Source organism: Harpia harpyja, chromosome 12 (genome assembly GCF_026419915.1).
Source record: "Harpia harpyja isolate bHarHar1 chromosome 12, bHarHar1 primary haplotype, whole genome shotgun sequence".
Taxonomy (NCBI): Eukaryota; Metazoa; Chordata; class Aves; order Accipitriformes; family Accipitridae; genus Harpia; species Harpia harpyja.
In genome coordinates this window covers 17,715,105-17,736,012 of record NC_068951.1, presented here as the reverse complement: position 1 = coordinate 17,736,012, position 20,908 = coordinate 17,715,105, and the positions used below count along the sequence as shown (strand labels likewise).

General features: G+C 39.4%; 1 protein-coding gene across 10 annotated transcripts in view; it reads left to right on the top strand.

The window, feature by feature from the left end:
* Positions 1 to 20,908, top strand: part of STAG1 (stromal antigen 1) — a 207,162-nt gene that overhangs the window by 51,183 nt on the left and 135,071 nt on the right. For 9 of the 10 annotated variants that reach the window (XM_052804003.1, XM_052804002.1, XM_052803998.1 and 6 more), the window contains 2 exons: positions 4,174 to 4,276; positions 14,965 to 15,129. In XM_052804003.1, coding sequence (XP_052659963.1) covers positions 4,174 to 4,276; positions 14,965 to 15,129 — 268 coding nt within the window. Of the gene's footprint in view, positions 1 to 4,173; positions 4,277 to 14,964; positions 15,130 to 20,908 lie in introns of those variants that run through there. The other variant, XM_052804007.1, reaches the window with a different exon arrangement.

Genomic DNA, 20,908 nt, shown 5'->3' with positions numbered 1-20,908 from the left:
TAGTTTCAATGGCTAGTTATTATAACTTTGGAATAATATCTGGAGTTTTTAGGAGGGATCCTGGAGTTACTGTCAGTTTTCTAGGATGCTTTAGTCAACGCAGAAACCAGAAAGAAAAGCGGGGTAAATTTGAGCCCCTAAAAGGGATTTATCACTTGTCTGCTCTACTCTGCCCACCCCAATCTTGTAGGTCTCCCACACTCTGCCAAATTCTCTTATGTCTCTATCACGTCAAAGGTGTCTTTAGAGAGGGAAGGTTTAGCCTTAAGGCATTGCCACCTCTCCTCTTGTTAGATGAGACAGGTCTCCTTAGGCCCAGACTATTTTCCCTTCCAACAGCTTCAGGAAAGATAAATTGTGACTAAGCCTAAGTTTTCCCCTCAGGTGACTAGTCACACACATGTAAAATAGGGATAGGATAATTCTGGTCTATTAAGATGTGGATGACTGCCACCAGATAAATTACTTCCTACCACTTCTGCAATATGTGTAGGGAATGAGGGAGATCATGCTGGCCAGATGCTCTTCTCAATGAGTGTTAAAAACCTGACAGAACTGCAGGCAGTTAAGAGATGCTTTACTCATCATCTGAGTTCAGAAATAAGGAGAAAAGGGGCATGTGTGTGTGTACCCAGAGCAGCTGTAAGGCTTTGACAGAAGCAAGAAGCACTACCTCCCAAACTGAAGAGACTTAAGGCCGCAGTGGAAGGGCCTTTCTGTGCAGGGTTTGCATGATTTGGACAGAATTCCCTGCTGCTTGAAATGATGTTTATTTTAGTGTTCAATCAGCCAAGGACTGTAGGCTGTCCTTGATCCTGTCTCCTTGCTCCAAATAATGTGTGGATTGAATGGAACTTACTTTCTGAGGTTTTCCCCTTACTCCTTACATACTTACATTCTTTGCCAGAAATAAATCTCCCCTCTGCCTCACATACTGTTAGGGTGACATTCATCTTGTTTAATTTTAAACATTTATATTTGAGCTGCTTGTCTAGATCACCTTACCATCAATGGAGAGAAAAGAAAATCTGTAAAACCTAAACTGACCAATTTTGGACACTGACTTTAGTGTGAGGTATATTGCACCTTAAGAATTTCTGTTTTCTGCATTGTATATGTATCAAATTTAGATGAGATGAATCTCACCCTGTCGTGGTTTAACCCCAGCCAGCAACTAAACACCACGCAGCCGCTCACTCACTCCCCCCCACCCAGTGGGATGGGGGAGAAAATCGGGAAAAGAAGCAAAACCCGTGGGTTGAGATAAGAACGGTTTAATAGAACAGAAAAGAAGAAACTAATAATGATAATGATAACACTAATAAAATGACAACAGCAATAATGAAAGGATTGGAATGTACAAATGATGCGCAGTGCAATTGCTCACCACCCGCCGACCGACACCCAGCCAGTCCCCGAGTGGCAAATCCCTGCCCCCCACTTCCCCGTTCCTATACTGGATGGGACGTCCCATGGTATGGAATACACCGTTGGCCACTTTGGGTCAGGTGCCCTGGCTGTGTCCTGTGCCAGGTTCTTGTGCCCCTCCAGCTTTCTCACTGGCTGGGCGTGAGAAGCTGAAAAATCCTTGACATTAGTCTAAACACTACTGAGCAACAACTGAAAACATCAGTGTTATCAACATTCTTCGCTCTGAACTCAAAACATAGCACTGTACCAGCTACTAGGAAGACAGTTAACTCTATCCCAGCTGAAACCAGGACACACCCTTAATACTGGTTCATTGAGCCTTTCCCAAAAGGCTTCCAGCAAAGCAGAGAAGTTCTACCAGAAAAATATTAGAGAAGCATGGTTATCAGGTTTAAGACAACAGTCTGTTTAAGACAAAGAAGAGAAGGTGGTTAATAATTAAACTGTTCCTTATATATGCAGTGTTCCAAAGCAATTGAAATTTCCAGAACTAAATACATAAATCTCTGTAGGTTTTGCTAGACCCAGACAGAGGCTGTAGCAAAGTCAGGTTCCCTGTGGACTAGATGCATGCAAAATAGTAGTACAGTTTAAATTTATTTATACGGCCCTAGAGTTTCAAGGGAAGTGTTTTGAGCCATTTGCCTAGGAGGACTGATGAATCTGGTTTTAACACAGTAAAACCTTTATCCTGATGATATTAGGGGTGCGGTTTTGGAAGCTAGCAAAGCTATAGCATTTCTCCAGGAATAGGGGTATTGCTTAGACCACACCATGCCTAAATTTTTTCCACTAAGGGCCTGTGTAGACCAGAGAGAAGCTTATTTTTTCTACAGAGTGCAAGAGAGAATGGCTTTAATTTCTCTACAGCAATAGAAAGCAGTAGATATTTTTATGGGGTTCCTCACTTCTGTATTCAAAAGTTATTTAAAAAAAAATTTTCGTGAGGCAATACGCATTTTTGTCAAATTGAATTGCAGTGTGATGGCTGGTCTTTGAGTAAAGGCTGGATACTTCCATCTGCGTAGACATTGTTTTCAGCTGTATTCACTGCATTGCTTTTCACTAGTGTGGCCCTATTTTACCAAATCATTTTGAACTATGTATGGGATATCTTTTATTTAGTTTTAGGCCTTTTACAATTTTTTTTCCAAAGTCATAGCTCGATACTGAGTTTTTCAAGTTTCATATTTTATGAAGCAGAAAAGCTACTTCTCTAATTTTTTCACAACAAAGCTGCATTTTCAGTATTTTGTAGAGATACTGTTTACAAGCGTATAATTTGGGAACTCAAATGTACTTGAATACTGTTTTTTAATCTAGGGTGCCTGGTTTTCTGGGGTACGTAGAGTATTTAGAGATAATCCATTGAAGTTACTTTCAGAAAAGGAGATTCATATATGTTTTACCTCATTCTAGCTTTTGTAAAGGATTCTGTGGACCCCTTGGTGGTTTTGTGCTTGCAAATTGGAAAAGGTTGGAAAATAATGTCTTAAAATTAGAAATTCATCATAGTTCTGCGGAATTATTTGGGTTAGAGCAGACCTAGAACAATACAGTAATTTCAGTAAAGAGAAGTATCAGAACATTCTTGATGCTGATACAATGATGTTTGTATCTTTCTGCATTACTAAATAGCTTTCTTGGTGATACAGCAAATTGGTGAAGTACTCCTGATTTATAAAACAAAATAAAAAAATAAAACCCCAGACAATGTGGAAGGTCTGTGTAGATCTTGGCTTCCTGAAGCTTCTCAGTTTGTGTAAACCAGATCACTAATGCCACCTTTTATGTTTGAGGCTGTATAAAATAATGGAACAGGTGTGATTTTCACCTTCCCCTTGCACAAGTTTTACAGCAGTTTAACTCCTTTCACTTCAAGGCTCTTCTTGGGCAAAATCTAGCATCTTAGAAGATCAATTACAATCTGGGTTTCTTCAAGCAGCCAGGTCTGTTTTGAAGGCAGAGAGGTACCTCTGCACCTGGCTGGGGGGTGGGAGGGGGCAGGGGGAGTGAAAATTGGGGTAAATTTTTTTCCCTACTTAGTATGGTCTTAAGTCTAAACCAGGAATGATTGAAAAACAATACTGTGGGCTTCTCTGCTAATAGTCGTTCAGCAACGTCAAGGTTTTTTCATTGTACAAGTGAAAAAGTTTTTCTAACTGCAGGAATCATACATGTCTGCAGATCAAAGTGAGTTCTCTGGTTTGTGCCTCACGGTCAGGGTTAATCCTCTCTCTGTTAACAGCTGCACAATACCATTGTCTTCAAGTGTGACTAGAAACATGAGGTAACCTGAGTGGGAACTTGTGTAACGGTTGTAATGATGTGATAGCTGGATTGGACTCCAGTTTGCTTTCTCATGGCCTTGAAAGCATGAAGCAAAAGCTTGGAAGTAGTTACTAAGAGTGAAAGAAAGTTGATACTAGTGACTACATTGTGGGATGGGTATGTTGAGAATGCGCTGTTTAATATAACCAGATTTTGAAGTGTAACATGGTTTCAAAAGAAGCTGTTAATTTAATAACTTCCAGTCTATAAAATGACATTCTAACTCATAAAAAGGTAAGGCTTTTTGCCAGGGCTAGCAATGCTTAGTTCCTTAGTTTGCAGAATAAATGTGGCAAGCCATTTAATGCTGACTCTTTTTTCTAGCTTAGGACTAAATATTTAATCAGTCAGTTATAGGTTACTTGTTGATTTCAAATCATTTTAATTTATCTAGTGTTTTTTCCCCCCTAGGGATTCTACAAATGAAACTACTGCACATTCAGATGCTGGCAGTGAGCTTGAAGAAGCAGAAGTCAAAGGAAAAAGAAAAAGGGGCCGTCCTGGCAGGCCTCCAGTATGTGTAATTTAGTTTTGTTTTGTTATGCATCTATCTAAAATTGACTGCAAACTGTTTTTCATCTAATCATCTTGTGGTCACATAAATAGGCTTTTAATGAGCCCTATGTCAAACTTTATGAAGACTTGTAATATGAAATATTTATCAGATTGATATACAAACAGTGTTTGGAGTGTTTAAAAAGGGACATAAATATGAGCTCATAATAGCTATTATTTTTTCTTTCGCTAGCTACTTACATGAACATTACAATTTTGTTATTATTGTCATATTACAACATTCTTCCAGACATGAGAATAATCTCAGTAAGCATGACCACTTTCTGCTTTGAAAGTTGTAATGGATTTTAAGTGACAAATGACATTTGAGCCATCCTTTTAGTAACGGATAATCTCTTAATGCGAATGGAAGAGTTGCAGCATAGTATTAACTAAATGCCTCAGAAGATCTATTAACACATCTTAAAAATTCATGTAATTGACATACACTGTGTCCTACCTATAGATTGGGAGCTTCAACCTGTTCTCTAGCATAGTGCAGCAGACAATATTGCTGTCTGCTGTATAAGATTTGCTGTTCTTCAGTAGTCATTGCCCATTGCTGGCCCATGAATGGGAACATACAGAAACGATTCTCTATTACACATAGTATTTAAGGAGGCTTTCTCTTTTATTTTAATTTATTTTATAAAATAGCCAATTTATTGGAAAATACAGAAAAAGTTCTGTGTGTCATGTTGTCCTTCATTTTAGTTCTTCAGGGTCATCAGATCTAGTTCTCTTTGTTATACCACTTGAAGTACACACTGTAGAACAAGGTTTTTTGGTGGGAACTTCTGTGTGTTATTAATGGTTTTGATCCTCCTCTTAGTGTTTTTCCATGAGTAGACTCCCTGTATGAATGTACTATATATATATATCTATATATCAGGAGTAGATTGAGATTTTTTTTTTTCCTTTACCCTAAGACCTTCCACCCTAAGTCTAGCTCCTTAAGCGTGGGCTACTGAGGCTAAAAGAATGGACAGAACCATGCGTTCCTCTCAAGCATGCTGGCCCAGCTGGAGCAAACTCCTCCTTAGTATTGGTTTTCAATTTGCATCACAGTTTCTGGACTTGCTTTGGGAGCCAGCATTTTAATCCTGGGCTTTTCAGGGCATGTTGGCTTTTTGAAAGCTTGTGAACAGTGTTTCCTGTGATGGCATGTATTCTTCATCAGATGGACAGATTTGATCAGAAACATGGAGCTTTTTTACATGAAGCTTTAAAGAAGCATGTAAAGAGAACAGGTCATCTGTTCATATGAACTTGTAAACAAAGGGCAAAATCAGAAATTATCTTCAGAATATCTCCTTAGTAAATCTATGAATTTTTGCAGGTCTAATAAAAAAGAGGGTGGTGCAACCTGATTGCTAACCCAGAAGGTTGTCAGAGTGTAGGAGATAAAGCAACACTAGTGGTATTTTGTACGCACCACACATTCACTGGAAAGGAAAGATGAATGTTACAAAAGGTGTTTCTCATCCCTCTGTTTGAGCTTATTAGTAGCTCCTATGGGAATATTTGCTGAAGCACTCTACTGGTCCTGCTGTCAAGTTTCTACAGGAGCAATTGTTCATTTGCTTAGAACAACTCCAGGCTCATTAAGTGTGCATGATTGTAAAGTGATGAGCATACAGAGGAAGCAGCCATTGTTTCATACATAAAATGATGGGCTGTGAGCTGACCATTGCTGCTAAGGAGCAAGAACTTAGCGTTATCAGTGATGATTCCATGAAAGCATCATCTTAATGCTCAATAGTGGTCAAAAAACCCCCAAATCCAGTCTTAAAACTCCGAGGAAGAGAATAGAGAATAAAACAAATACTGTGTCCTTTATAAAACTGTGGGTTGCCAAAATTTGGAATACTTTGCACAATTCTAGTTTCTCTTCCCCTCTTGACTTCCACCCCAAAATCTCCAGAAAGGGTATATTAGGACTGGAAGAGGTTCAGAGAAGAAAAACAATGATGGTCAATCATGGAATCAGGTTGGCACGGACCTCGGGAGGTCTCACTGCAACCTCCTGCTCAGAGCAGGATCAGCTTTGGGATCAGACCACAGTGGTCGGGGCTTTTCCAGTCTGGTCTTGAAAACCACTGAGGCTGGAGACTGCATAGCCTCTCTCAGCAACCTGTTTCATTTTATTTCGTGAAAAATTTCTCCCTGGTAGGCAGTCAGAACCTTTCTTGCTTCAGTTCATGACTACTGTCAGTTGTCCTCCCACTGTATGCTACTGCAAAAAGCTTCCCAGGGGAAGTGTTCCCAGCCTCCCCCAACTATGTTGGTAGCCCTCTCCTGAACTTGTTCTCACATACCTCTCTCACACTGAGAGGGCCAAAATTGAACACGGCATTCCAAATAATGGGCTAAGAAGTGCTGAGTAAAAGGGTGTAATCACTTTCCTTGGTGTACTGCTATATTCCTGTTTGTACAGCCCAGGGTGCTGATGGCCTTTGCTGCTCAGGCATATGGCTGTCTCATGTCCAGTTTGCTGCCTGCCAAGAGCCTAAGGTCCTTTTCCACAGAGTTGTTCCCTGACTAGCTGGTCTCCAGCCTGTGTTGGTGCAGGGATTTATTCCTCTGTCAGGGGCAGGTCTTTGCATTTGTCTGTGTTGAATTTTGAGTGTACTCTTAGCCTAGTCCTCCAGACTGTCAATAGCAGTCTTGCCCTTGATGTCATCAAGCAGTCTTCCCTGCCAGTTTGATGTCATCTGCATACTTGACAGGAGCACACTCTCTCACCCCCTCTGACTATGATAAAGATGGGAAACTGGACATGTACCAGTTAGACTTCTGTCATACTCCCTTATCACTAGCCTCCAGGTAGAGGCTGATCCATTAACCACTATGAGCCCAACAGTTCAACCACTCGTCCACCTATCTAGTTGTCTACTCATCCAGATCACAATGTCCCAACATGGGAATACAAGAATATTGTTGGAGACTGTTGAAAACCTTGCTAAAGTCAAGAAAAATGACATCTGTTGCTCTCCCCTTATCCACAAATTCAGTCATCTTGTTACAGTTTTTTGGGTGACTTGACAAAATGTATATGTTTGGATACACAATCAAATCCTGCCTTCATAATTGGTACTGCAGCAACAGAGAGGAATAAATAAAGTTCTTCTACCAAAAAATGACCAAAAAGGAAAAAGCCGCTCAATGTCTAATATCCTTGAGGAGAAATGCAAACACCTTGGGAATTCTAATCTAGGCAATTAAATTTATAACATTATTTGGTATTAAAAGTCATGGACTTAGTAATTGAGGTATTGACTTTGCAAACGTTGTCTTTCACTCTTCCTACTCCTCCACATTGCTCACCTATCCATGTTGCTAACTCATCCACTTTCCACAGGTGAATTATCTGTTTCTTACAGGAGGTACAGCTCTGACATTTCTCCCCCACTCTTCCATCTGCTAACATTAGTTTTATTTCTTCCACGGGTACCACCTACCTTTACTCTCAGATGTGAAACAGATTAAAATACTTAGTTAAATTCAGAGCTGTTTTTCTCCACTGTTACCTAGCTTTGATGTTTTTCATTTCTGTTACAGACATAAAGAAAGGCTTTTCTGCCCAAAGGCTCTTTGGGTTTTTGTGTTTCCCCCCCCCCCCCCCCCCCCCCCAAATATTATGGTTTAATAAGATTTGATCCCTCCCTGCAATGCTGATTTGCTTATGTCCTTAGGCCATCACAGCTGCAGTGACACATCTGCCATAAACATATTGACCTCTTTTGGAAAAAAAGTTTACTCTTCTGTGCTGTTTAGTCTAGCTGCATGGTTCTATTACAGAGCTGCCACAATGTACTCCATCAAATACTTGTATGTATATATTTATTTTAAATAGTTTTCTGCTGTAGTGTTATAGAATGGACTTGACCTTTTATCAGAAAGATAGACTGTTACTAGAGGATTTTCCAAACTTTTTTACAAAGGCAGCCATTCCTCTTTGCAGATTTGAGACTTTTGTAAGGAGATGGTCCTCATTTGAAAATTTGCCATTTGTAGCAAATACCACTTCAGTTCATAGAGAACCTTAATATTTTGGGGAACCTTCCCTTCCTGAAAATGCTGCTTTCCAAGTTGCCCATCCACTTCTGTAAGACTATTCTGATGAGTACTTGACTGAGTAGACTGAACAGCCAACTTGCAAAGAGATAAAGTGCATTGGTTCTTCAAAACAACTCTCAGAATCTAATCTGATTATCCTGAATTCACCAACCCTTGCAGTGAATTTAGCAGGAGTTGCACCATGTCCTGTTCTAGCATTGACGATGGCTGGGGCTGGCCTCCCCCTTGCCCATGTCCCCTTCTAAACTCTGAGTCTTGTAGACCAGATAGATGCCTGTGGAACAGTTGACCAAGAGGTGAATCTCTCCAGTCAGTGGGACATTTTGGTGCATGTGTTTATGTGATACTGTATGCGAGCATACCATCTGGATATATATTTAGTGAATAGTGTGAGGTGTATTTAAGGAGTGACCTACAACAGTCCTCTGGTTGAAGTTGCTGAGTAATATTGGACAAAAATGCCTTTTCTGTCTCCTGCATTATTGAAGTACATGGGTATGGATACGCTCTCCTGTTCTAGGTAGGGGATTTGAAAGCCCAAGGGCTTATGATGCAATGCAGCTTTCACATTATTGAGCTCGGGCTCAGATCAGTTATTTATCTATCCTGTCCTTTTTTGTCTCCTCTCCTGGATCAACGCTCTCTGTTCAATGTTGTTGGCATGCTTTATTTTAACCTACCTGGCCTTACCTTCCCAGGAGCTCAGACTAGCTTGGCTTAAACCTCAGCTGTTAGAGGTTGAGGGGAGTGAGAGAGATCCCTGGCTGTATTTCAGCTTTGAAGTAGGAGTAGACAGATTAGCCTGTTTGACTTGGAGGATAAGAAGAAATGTCAGTCTTTCTGTTCCAGAGGTGGCAATTCTGAGATCTCTGCTGCTGTCTCTCTCATCCCATGCTCAGGGCCGCAGCATGCCTTTCTCCAACTCCTCAGATTCTTCTATTAAGGCAAGGTGGAACAAGGCACTTCTGATCCTTTTGTCCCCAGTGCAGACTGTACAGTTTTGCTTTCAGGTCCTTTTGTATATTTTGGTATGGAGGAGACAGACCACAATACCTTATCTTTGCATTCATATGTGAAATTTTAACTTTGCAGCAGACTCTTAGCCTTACTTAGTCTTGTAGCATGGATGTTAGATACTGCAGGGGATTGAGTTTTCCTTCTAGTTCCAAATCATATGTGTCCTGATTAACAGTAGGAAGGAATCCTCTTGGAAGAATTTCTTTTCATAGTAGTCGAGGTTTGTGGTTTGGTGTCACTTACATCAGTGTCTGTTTCTTGCTTCCCTGATATTTTAGGTCTGTCCCTTAAAACTGAAGCGAGTCTTTCTGCAGTTCTGTGGAAATGCAATGTACGTACAGCCAGTATGTGAAGACTTCTCTGTCTTGCCACTTGTAGCTTCCTGGTGGTGAAATCCTAATGGCATTAGAAGTTTTCCTTTTAAGCTTTTGATGGGATGGTCCTTGTATTTTTGGCAATCTAATCTACTCTTCATTTTTCTGTGGAAGTAGTCTTTTTTTGGTAGCGGTTGCCTCAGCTAGAATAATTGAAGTGATTCAAGCATTTATAGCAGACTCTCTTGATTCTTTAAGATGACTTTTAGAACTCTTGCTAGGTTTTTAAATGATGATGATGAAAAAAGCAACACCACCCCCCAACACTGCCTCTGCTTTTTTTTGCTCTAAACTGCATGTGCTACAGTTGAAGCAGCTCGGTATGTGCTGGATGTTAGGAGAGCTGCATCTGTATTTATTTGCAGGGTGAGGCTTTTCACAGGGAGCACCTTGTTTGTTTCTATGACGAAAAAAGTCCAAAGGACTTTTTTGAAAATTTGAATCCAAGAACTTCTCCCTAGATAACCATGATGATGTTACGAAGTGTGCGGTAGCCTTTTTTTTTTTAATCGGGATTAATTCAGAAAGAGCTCAGACATGACCACTCTTTCGCTTAACATGAGGTTATAATGCAGAGGCCTCTCAAGAGGATGATGCCTTTGAGAGGCAAGTTCTTCAGTCTTACTCAAGTGGAAGGTTAAAAAGTTTCTTCCTGCTATCTTGGGAAGTGGGGTATTGCTTTAATTTACTTATGGTATGAATGCATATAGAGGCCATCATTTAAGGTGGTGAGTTAGGTGGTTACTGACCTGTAACACTTTTACTGTCTTTATTTCTTTGTGAAATGCATCAGATCAACTTGGGGAATGTTAATGGAAAATGTCAAGACACTTTCACTTTTTTTTTTTTTTGGTAGTGTGAGTTAACTTTCGCTGTATTGATTTTACAAATGTGGGTCACTTTTTTTTTCACAATCATTTTAAAAACATGAAAGGAAAAGTATTATCTAGCTAATTTATTACAAAAATCTGAATTGTCATCATTTTAGTTTAATTACAGTCAAGGTAAGTATTTTGTTGCCTGTTTGCCTTAGTTTAAGCCTTAAAGCAACAGGTAAACTATGAGGTCATCAATATGACCATGTTAGAGTTGCTTCCATGGCACGTTCTGGAATGTCTAAATTTCCTAATACTGGTGTGTATAAATCCTCAGCTTCAGTTGTTGTCAGTTGAATCTACTGCACACATCTGAAAAATCATTAGTAACTTCTGTTTTCATTTGGCAACTCCATCCATTTTGACACTGCCACCAGTCTGACTGTCTCAGAGTAGAAGCACAGATTTAACTGCTGCAGCCTCACAGCTCCAAAGAGCACCTTTCTTGGTGTGTGATTAAAAAGCCTCAAGCTTTCTTACCTTGTCATGCTGCTTTATCCCTCCCTCTGGTAGTCCTAATTCACCTCAGTGTCAACTCTGCCATTGCAGCAGGTGCCTGGACTACAGAAGTTGTTAGAAGGATTTATGAATATATTTAGATACAGTATTGCTAATCAGCTTGCCTTTTCCATGACTTCTCAGAGATCCCTTTCATAAATGGGAGAAAAGTCAGTGTTGAGTCTGGAAAACATTCAGTTCTTACCCGCCTCAGGATTCTGACAGACTGACACTTAAAAAAGAAAAAAAAAAAAACCCAAACCCATGCATGACTGTCAATTTAAGGGAGCTTTAGGTAGAGGCAGGAAATTTCTGGCTGAAAAGGTGTAAAGGGGCAAGAAATAACCACAACTGTTGTTCCTATTAGGAAGCAGAGGTTCTATTTTTCCTGTACCTTGATGACCATTTGGTGGATCCTCACAAGAGTAGACTTGCTACAAATTCACTCTGATCTTAGGAAATATCACATTTTACACCTGTGAGTGATAGTCTGACAGGTTTATTGGAGCCACATTCATCCTTGGGCAGGGCTGTTTCTATGTGGAAGGTCTTCATGGCATTAGAGGACAGGGTTTTTTTGTGTTGAACTGAAGGACCACCCTTTCCAGTTAATGCAGGCATCTCTCTTTTGGGATGCAGGGCTTATGCCAAACATAATTTCTAGATTTGTAGCTTGACTTTGCAGCTCCACTTCCAAGAGCACCCTGCGTCTGCAGATATTCCGCAGATATTCTGTGTCATGAAGGAGTCCTTTCTGCATTTCTATGGATGTACCAGTCCATGCTTTTCCTTCACTTGCTTCAGTGGTGTTGGATGTCTCCATCCTGGGATTGAATCATAGACTAGCAGGTTGGAAGGGGCCTGAAGGATCATCTGGTCCAACCTTTCTTGGCAAAAGCACGGTCTAGACAAGATGGCCCAGCACCCTGTCCAGCTGAATCTTAAAAGTGTCCAATGTTGGGGAATCCACCAATTCCCTGGGGAGATTAGTCCAATGGCTGATTGTTCTCATTGTGAAAAATGTTCCTCTTGAAATGGGGTTACCTATTCAACTTCGTACTCAGAGGAGGGAACCTGTATGAAGCTTATATCTGTCAAGATCGCCTGCAAAGTCTCTTGCTGTAAATTCAGGGACACTACATACAAGTAATGTCTGACAACAGCATTGTAATGTTGTATGTTAATGAATAAGATAATGCCAGTTCCTCACTTCTGTGCCTTGCGCTTGCAAGACTTTGTAATTAGAGTACCAGGCAGTTTCTCGAGGCTGGAGGACCTATGTATGACTTGCTTTCATATTTGCACTCTGGTGTGGGATTGAGTTTGGGCTTCCTGTCAGATTGCCTAGGGGGCTGAAGTGCTCTGCAGTGGAAGTCTGGTGGACACCTGTCCTCCAGTGCCTCTCCACCTGAAGATAATGTTAATCCCTGCCTAACTCAGAAAGTTCTAGTTTTGGATTTTCTTCAGTTTCTCAGTGGAGGATCCTTTGTCTGCTTGTTTTGTCTCTTGAGGCAGGATTCCATACAGATCCTGCATCTGGATTTAGCTACCCCAGCTTGGATGCAGAATGGCTTTTGTTAAATGAAAGACTTGGTTTCTTCGCTGTGAGAGATGTTCTCGTCAAAACAAAATCTGTACCAGAGAGAACCTTTATTCAAGTAGACTCGGTACTGTATCTGGTGTTAATTCAGGTCCAGGGTATTGAGATATTTACTTGGACTTGAAGAATTGAGGTTTGTCCAGTAATTCTGTCAAAAGTACATCTGTTGGTTATTTCTGTACCTCTTCTGAGAGCTCGCTGGTGTTCTCACCCTTCTAATTCAAACTATGAGTCTTGGTCAAAGCACCCCCCTTTCCCTAGGATACCTAACAAAGGTGGAGTTTAAATTGAGCATTTACATGTCTTGTGATTACTCATTTTGGGCATGTGCACGCTGGTCCATAGTATTCATGCCAGTGTAGGTGGCTTTTCTCATTGCTTTCCAGTAACGAGGTGTCTTTGGATGTGTGCATTTCATGTCCATCTACTTGCTTTCACTTCATCCTTGCAGTGTTTAATGTCTCCCTTTGAATGACATGTTGAGAAAAACTGAGTATAGAGGGGCTTGCATTAGCTTCTGTGAGGGCATCAACTTGCGTTCCTGCTTTCATTTAGCAGTACTTGTAGCTAGTTGAAGTGCTTATGGCTTACTGTCACCCAGATTGAATAAGCACATGGATTACGTATCTCAAAAGAGTCAATTTACTTCTGATTCTTTGCCATTTTATGAAATAGTGATCATGTGTCTCTGGAGCTCAGTAGAGCTCAAACATTTAATGTATTGATAGCTTTCTTGCTGATAAAGGCAGCTTTGCACATGTTTAAAAATTCATTGAGGGAGAACGCATATTCTTTTGATCATAAGTGCAGATGTTATCCAAAAATGTTTTCACAGAGATTGTACCATTATTTTAAGCTTTCTAGCTTGCGTTTGTATGCAAGTCCTTAACTGAATATTTGCAAGAGGCAGTTGCAGTTGCACTCTACCTTGCCCTTTTCTTTAGCTATCTGGCCCCACCAGCAGTGATCTCTTTTGAAGTAAGGGGGAAGCTAGACTGCAGGTCTGTCTTCTACCAGCTCTCTTCCAGAAATTAGATCCCTTTGCTATGCAGGAAAATTTTTAATGTGTCTGCAATTGGAAGATGCAACCAGAAATGTTGACTTCATGTTCTTTACTGAAAGCTTTAATAGAAACTGGCTGACAGTATGCTCAAGGAAATGGTACCATGAGGATATTGTCCTAAATGTAATCTTTGAGTTGCTTGCGTGTTGTTTTCTTTAACATAATTCCTCAAAATAGGTTCATTGTTTTGTGGAAAGTGGCAGCTTATGCTTTTGTCTGCCTCACAGTAGGGAGAAAGAACAGAATATGGAAGTAAGATCATAGCAGGAATCTTATGTTATTTTCCCCAGAAACTTTTTTTTTTTTTTTTTGCATAAGGTGACTTAAATTAAGAGCAAACTGTTCACTAGGTTACTTCTCACAAGTGGGATCTATACCACCTGATTATAAGTTTGAAAAATCTAGAGAAAATCTACATTAAATAATTTAGATTCACAGGGAAAATGTTTTAACTCATAAAATTTTGAAGCAAGGGGCTATTATGATGATCTACTAAATCTGGCTTTATAAATTCAGTGACTTAATTTGAGTTGAGTTGAAGAGCTGACTTTTTATGTACACAGTTTCTTGTAAAAGTTGTATAAAAATTAAAATACAGAAAAATGAACATTAACATGACAAGTGTATTTTTAATAACTTACTGTCTTCCAAAGATCATTAGTTATTCTAAAAGTTTTTCTGTGCCAGCATAAAACACTTTTGCTGTCCTGTCTGTAATTTGCTACTATTTATCTAGTTTTAGTCATGTTGTCAACTATCTGTTTGTGTTGAATAAGGCTAATGTGGGTATTCATGTGAACTGGTACTCAGTGTTGGAAATTCACCACTGCTTACCTTGACATGACCGTGGCTTTTAAGTTGTTCCTCAACAACGACTGATAAATAAAAATACATGTACCTGACTGGATAAAGACCTAAGCAACTTGGTTGAATTTCATAGCTGACCCTGCTCTGAGCAGGTCAGGCTGGAGACCTCCTGAGATCCCTTCCAGCCTGGCTCATTCTGTGATACTTGTGTGTATATACATGTTTGAATGTATAAATGTGTGTGTAATATTTATGTATAATTTATAAAGATACAGTGAGTGATTTCAGATATAGCTATAATAAATTTTCGTTCTGCTGGTTTTCTTTGCCCAGTCTGCCACTAAGAAACCTCGGAAGTCTCCAGCAGACAAGGGTCGTTCTGAATCTGGAGCTAGAGGAGCAAGTCGTGGAAGAGCTAATGGCCACCCTCAGCAGAATGGAGAAGGGGACCCTGTCACTTTGTTTGAGGTGGTTAAGCTGGGAAAGAGTGCTATGCAGGTAAAATAACTAACTGTGTTACCCCTTCATAATTCAGTATATCCTGACTGTAGGAGTTTGGTCTAAGCTACACTTTTGTAAACAATTTTATTTTTTCATAACCTGTATTGGTCCAATAGGCTCTCTGTGTATGATAAAGTAAGGGACAGAATGTACTTTGGTTGAGTTGATACTTCTGAAAGACAAGAGACAGATCAGAAAGTCATGTATTTCAAATTCCCAATTATTTTGTTCATTATTTCCAAATTGAAAATACATGTTAGTATTAAGCAGTCCATTAAAGAATATCTGGTAATAAGTTTTATATGAGGAAAAAGTATATATTAGTGATGGATCCAAGGCTTTTTTTGTTTGCTTGTTTTTTCAAAAATACCTGCTGACACAAGCAGTTTTGAGTACTTTGCACTGCAGCTTGCATTCTTCTTGCTGTCCCCACCAGAGCAGCAGATGAACACTAAACTAGTTGCCTAGACTTCCTCTGTGTCTAAGGGACAAAGATGGGCACATCCTGAAGGTGAATTTTTCATTGTAAAATAAGTATCTAAGGTAGTTGTAGTGAGTTGCCTCTGGAAGCGTTTCTTACTCCTTTATGTTTGGATCAATTTCAGAGGTCTTACAGGATCTATTGGGCCAGATGAGTCCCCACCTCAAGAACCTCTATAGATGGTTGGTTTTGACAGTACTTATATGCTTTTAGTAAGCTACTGTGCTGTAGCTACTGTTTTTGGCACTCAAAGGAGAAACAATGGGCCCAAAACACTTCATCTGGTGCAGTGCAAAGCCTACAGTCATTCCTACCGAAGGATTGTTTGAGGAAACCTCCTTTACTTTGCGTTTCAACAAAACAGGACTCATGCAATATCAGTTACTTTGTTTTGACTTTGTGGTGCTAACTAACATGAGGAAATTACAAATTAGGAAAATTAGGGGCCAAGTCCCATTTTCAGTATTACTTTTAGTGTAGCTAGAAGCTAAGTCTAATTAACTCCCAAAGGGATCTAGCCTTCCAAATGAGTGAAAGCTGTTGAAAATTTTCTCTCCGTCTCAAATCTGTGGAAGGTCTGAGATGTAATTTTAAAGAAGTAATAAACAGGAAGAAAATGAGAATTTTTATTCTTCATAGTTGCTGTATTTACAGTTATTCAGGATTGACCCTTCTTATCTAATAGGTGAAGACAGAACAAATTTACTCCTAACAAAGCTACAGATTCCTTGTGCCTCTTCTTCCTAAATGTTTTAAGCCAGGGCTTCCAACTTTGCTCGGTTTTCAGTGCTTTTTCAAATTTTGTTTTTGGCAGGATTTGAGGAAACATCTGGAGTCTATTTTCTGGTTTTACTGTGGTACAGAACATACAGTAAATATGCTTGATGTAGTATGTTTGTCTTAGAGCTATTGATATTTGCAGGAGCCAAATTAAAAGGAATGAGTGATTGCTTTGATATTTGATGACTCTGTGTGTGTGTGGAATTGACTTTGATACATTTCATGTATTTCAAAAGAGATGCCATCAGAAGTCTTCTGCAGATGAAATTCTAAAAAGAAATTGTCTGCATGTTTGTATTAAGAAACCTTTGGAATTCAAATATAAAGGAATTGTTTTGAGAAATTTAGTGTTTGTATATGCATATATAGATGGGTATGTGTCTGTATATTTGTATATGTATACATGTGCATATATACATGTGCATGCACATGCTTAAAATGTGTCCAGCCTACATATATGAGAAAGAAATAGACAGCACATTTTAAGCAGTGGAGAAATGATAAGCAAATATGCCTGGGATGCAAACGGGCATAAATGACTTGAGCTGTAATTTCAAGAGTATGTGTCACTTGCGCACCTTTGGAAATTTTACTACTGGTAAAAATATTCCCCCTAAAAAAGAAAGACAGACACCCTATAGTGGGAAAGAGGCTGAAATTAAAATGTGATTTAATATTTTTTAACTTGCACTTCTGGACTACAATCTCATGTGAAACCAATGTTCTGTAAACCAAACTTATTAGCGTCTTTATACTTTTCTTTTTCCATAATAGCTTAGGGATTTTGATGTGGCAATTAGGAATACTTGGCTTTTTTGTTTTTCATAGTTTCATTGCAGGTTTTTTGTGGCCAATTTTAGCAATTTTGTCAGTACTGTGAATTTTCAGACAAGTGCCATATATTTATATTTGTTAGAACGTATTATTTCTCAATATTTAGTTCTTTCCCTGTAATATGAACCAATGTTTTTCTACAGCGCTATTAAGTTTGCTTCCCGCAATGAAAACCCAGAAAAATTAAATTGATAGATTCTGAGATTACACGGGAATCACATGCTTTCATTTCTGATTTATCTGCTCCTGCTGTTTGCTCTCAGGATGCATTTCAGTTGTTAGTTTTTTCTGGCTTTGCGTTGCCAACTCATGGAAGTCTGTAGCTGAATTCAAATTTAAGTTTGTCCTCTGTTTTCGTTCTCATAGCAGGATTCATTTACTACTTCTCTTCAAGCTTATTGCTGTTTGATTCTTCCAGGGAAACAAGGTTAGGTTAATATTTTGTATTTCAAGTATACACAATTTCAGAACTGCTCCTTGCATATAAATCTTTGCCTCTCTTACGAAGTGCTAGTTGTGTCAGTGTTAGGTCTCATTTGAACTGTATAAATCAATTTGATACCCACATTAAGTTGGTATCAGATTGTTGTCACCATTTTTTAATTTGCTCTGTAACCTTTTGTAGCTAGTTGCTTCAGAAGTTTTTCTGTCAGCAGCTCTCTGTGTATGAAGCGTGATATGACCTGCTGCTCATGTTTTCTGCAGGTACGTTTTGTTAGTCCATTAAGGCTGTTCATAGAGCTTTTTCAGGCTCTGTTTTTTTTTCTTAGGCAAACATGATACTCTTCCACTTTTTATCATTTGTCTCTCTCATTTATTTATTTTTTCCTTGAATGATTTTATGGAGACAGCTATACCCACTCTATTTCCCCACTCTAAACCTCCACAGGCAGAACAGACTATATCACCATTTCTCATGTGCTGAACTGCCTGAGTTTACACTGATGGGAATGAAGGGTGTGGGTGAACCTCCACTGCTCCAGCTGAGCCCCCAGTAGAGAGGCTGACTTGTAGCTTAAATCTTCATAGGCACTTCTGCATTGGTCTCTGACCCTGGCATTAAGCCGGCAGTGAAATAAAAGAGCGTGTGATGATGTCAAATTTTGTTTAGGCCTCTGTCTGAAAATTTCTCATAATTTAATTATGACCAATAAGCTCTAATGAAGTTTGTACTTCTGTGTTGGTCAAACTAAGCATAGAAGTATTCTGCTTTCTTGTGTGCAAAGGGGATTTCTGCCTCCCCCAGAACATCAGAGATAGTAATCATAAGAGGAGTTAAATACCAAAACATGAACAGATCTACAGCTTGATTACTCTGTAATATTATGTGTATTACCAGTTACCCTTAACTGAAGTTAGCAGTTCACTACAGATTAGGTGCTGATTTTGAAAAAAATGTTTGACCCCTCTGCTTATGCTCAGTAATAAAAGTAATCTTGGTGTCGGTTAGACATGGTTCAGAGTAAATATGACTCCATTATATACCAACAAGCATTTTAGGATATGTATCGAAAGAAAGCTTTCTAGTATGTTGAAGTGGAATTTTTCATTGTGCCACCAGTTCTTTTTTGTCTCTCCAGAAATCGAGAATGTATGTGGTTCCTCACTGTTCTTGTCTGCACACCTTGGCACACATGGATTTGAGTCCTTTAAGGTTCCCTCCCTGTTAAGTAAAGCTGTATTTGTAGCACTGCTTACCCTGTCATGAGAGAAAGGTTTTTTTGTTTCTTGTGCTTCAGTTCCTCAGATTTTTGTCATCTTTGCACCTACGGGGCTCATGTTGGCAAGTTGTGATTCTTGCTCACAGTACTACACTGGCTAGAAAGTTTGATTATCAGAGCAGGAACATCATGAGACCTTTTTTCCCTTCAGTTGCCTATCTGATAGGATTAAAAATCTTTCATTAATATTAATTTAAAATATTTCTGAAATGTTAACAATATTTTCAATATTATTTTCAATATTATACTGATTTTTCAGTATTTATCCACCTGTCTATTGCAGGCTGAGGTGCAAAAGTAAAGGGTATGCATCCTTGTAATTACATGTTTGATCTGTTGGAAATAATATGAAAGAGGTAAAGGAAACACTCTCACCACTTTCAGCAGCGGTCGTTTTTTGTTCTTTCAGTGGTAGCATCTTTACTGGTGTGGTTGCCAGTTCCTTTTATCATAACGTATCGGGTTTGGATGATGTTTAGTCATCAACATCTGTATCTGAAATTATTTTCTGATTGAAATTCCTAGTACGTCCAGTATCTTTTTCTGTCACTTTGAGATTTGATGATCTGTACAAGAAATGCAAGATAGTCAGTTCTTCCAAAGAGCTGATATGTCTTCATGCATCTTGTTAATATGGCATATCCTATATAATTTCAGTAATTTTTGTATTTTCATAGCATTTAGGACAAAAATAGACCATTATGGTCTGTATACTACCTCCCTGCATAGCTCAGACCATGGAATTACACCCATTCCTGTATTAAGCCAAGAGCTTCTTTTATAACCCGCATTTGTTTATAGGTATAGTGGTATTGGTTTCAGTTAAGTAGAAGTTGCGGGGGGCCAACCTTAGCAACTGTAGAGGCAGAGCCAAAGTTGTGAACATCATCGTTCTTCCTCAGGTCTCGCCGCAGTAGCTGCTTCCTTGTCCTGGCAGTCACAGGTACCTTGGTCATTGCAGCGGGGAGCTGGGCTGGTGAATGTGGAGCAGGAGGTGGCACTGGCCTTGCAGAAGGCATCTGGTGTCGTGTCCCCCCCCAGCCCCACCCCGAGAGCGAGGCTGCTCCTTTGGCTGACTTCTCCCAGGGAAGGAAGTTGGTAGTAGAGGAAGCCACAGTGACTGCTCAGTTTTATTAGCTGGTTCCTAACACATTGTGCATGGATTAAGCTTTGCTTTGCTTACTTCTCTCAACTCCCTGGAATTTTATCTCACAATTATTTTAATCACGTAATCATTATGCAGTATAGGTAATCCCAATGTTCCTTAGTCCTTCCAGTGGTTCTGGTTAGAAAGAATTGTTACATGCGTGCTTTAATCCTGCATAAACTGAGGCTGCTGTTGAAAAGATTGGTCCCACCTTTTCCCACACCTACAGCTGATGGTTTTTTACACTTTTCTTGTGTGTTTTGTAGTCACACCAAGAAATAGATTTAACTGGAACCTGACACGTTGGTGGCTTTTTTTCAGCTGGATCAGCTCCCTGATTCAGCTCATTTCTGGCAGCAGCTCAGACTTACTCTTGATTAGAATGACTGTATAACCATCACCATATCTACCTTAGTTAGGAGGAATTACATATATGTTTTTACATATATACTTGAGCTTAAAAACATCAGAGCAGCTGTAACTGGATCACACCAAAAGTCCAATATCCTGTCTCTGACAACGGCAATTAAGAAAGAGAGTAAGAAGGCAAAAATGTATTTTGGGAATTCTCCCTACCTGTGACTGTTTGCAGCTCAGGGTGAATATGGCGTCTGTCTTCTCAGTAGCCTCAATGGCTTTCTCTTCCCTGAGTTTGTCTCTTCTCCCTACTAGAAGTCCTCTTTGCTGGATAGTGTCTCTGAGTCTGCCTCAGCTATTTCTGGGAGTGAAGGTCTTTGAAGATTAACAATATACAGACATAGGATATTAAGTATTATCCATGGTTTTTGTATTAAAGGCATGTTTTAGTTTAAT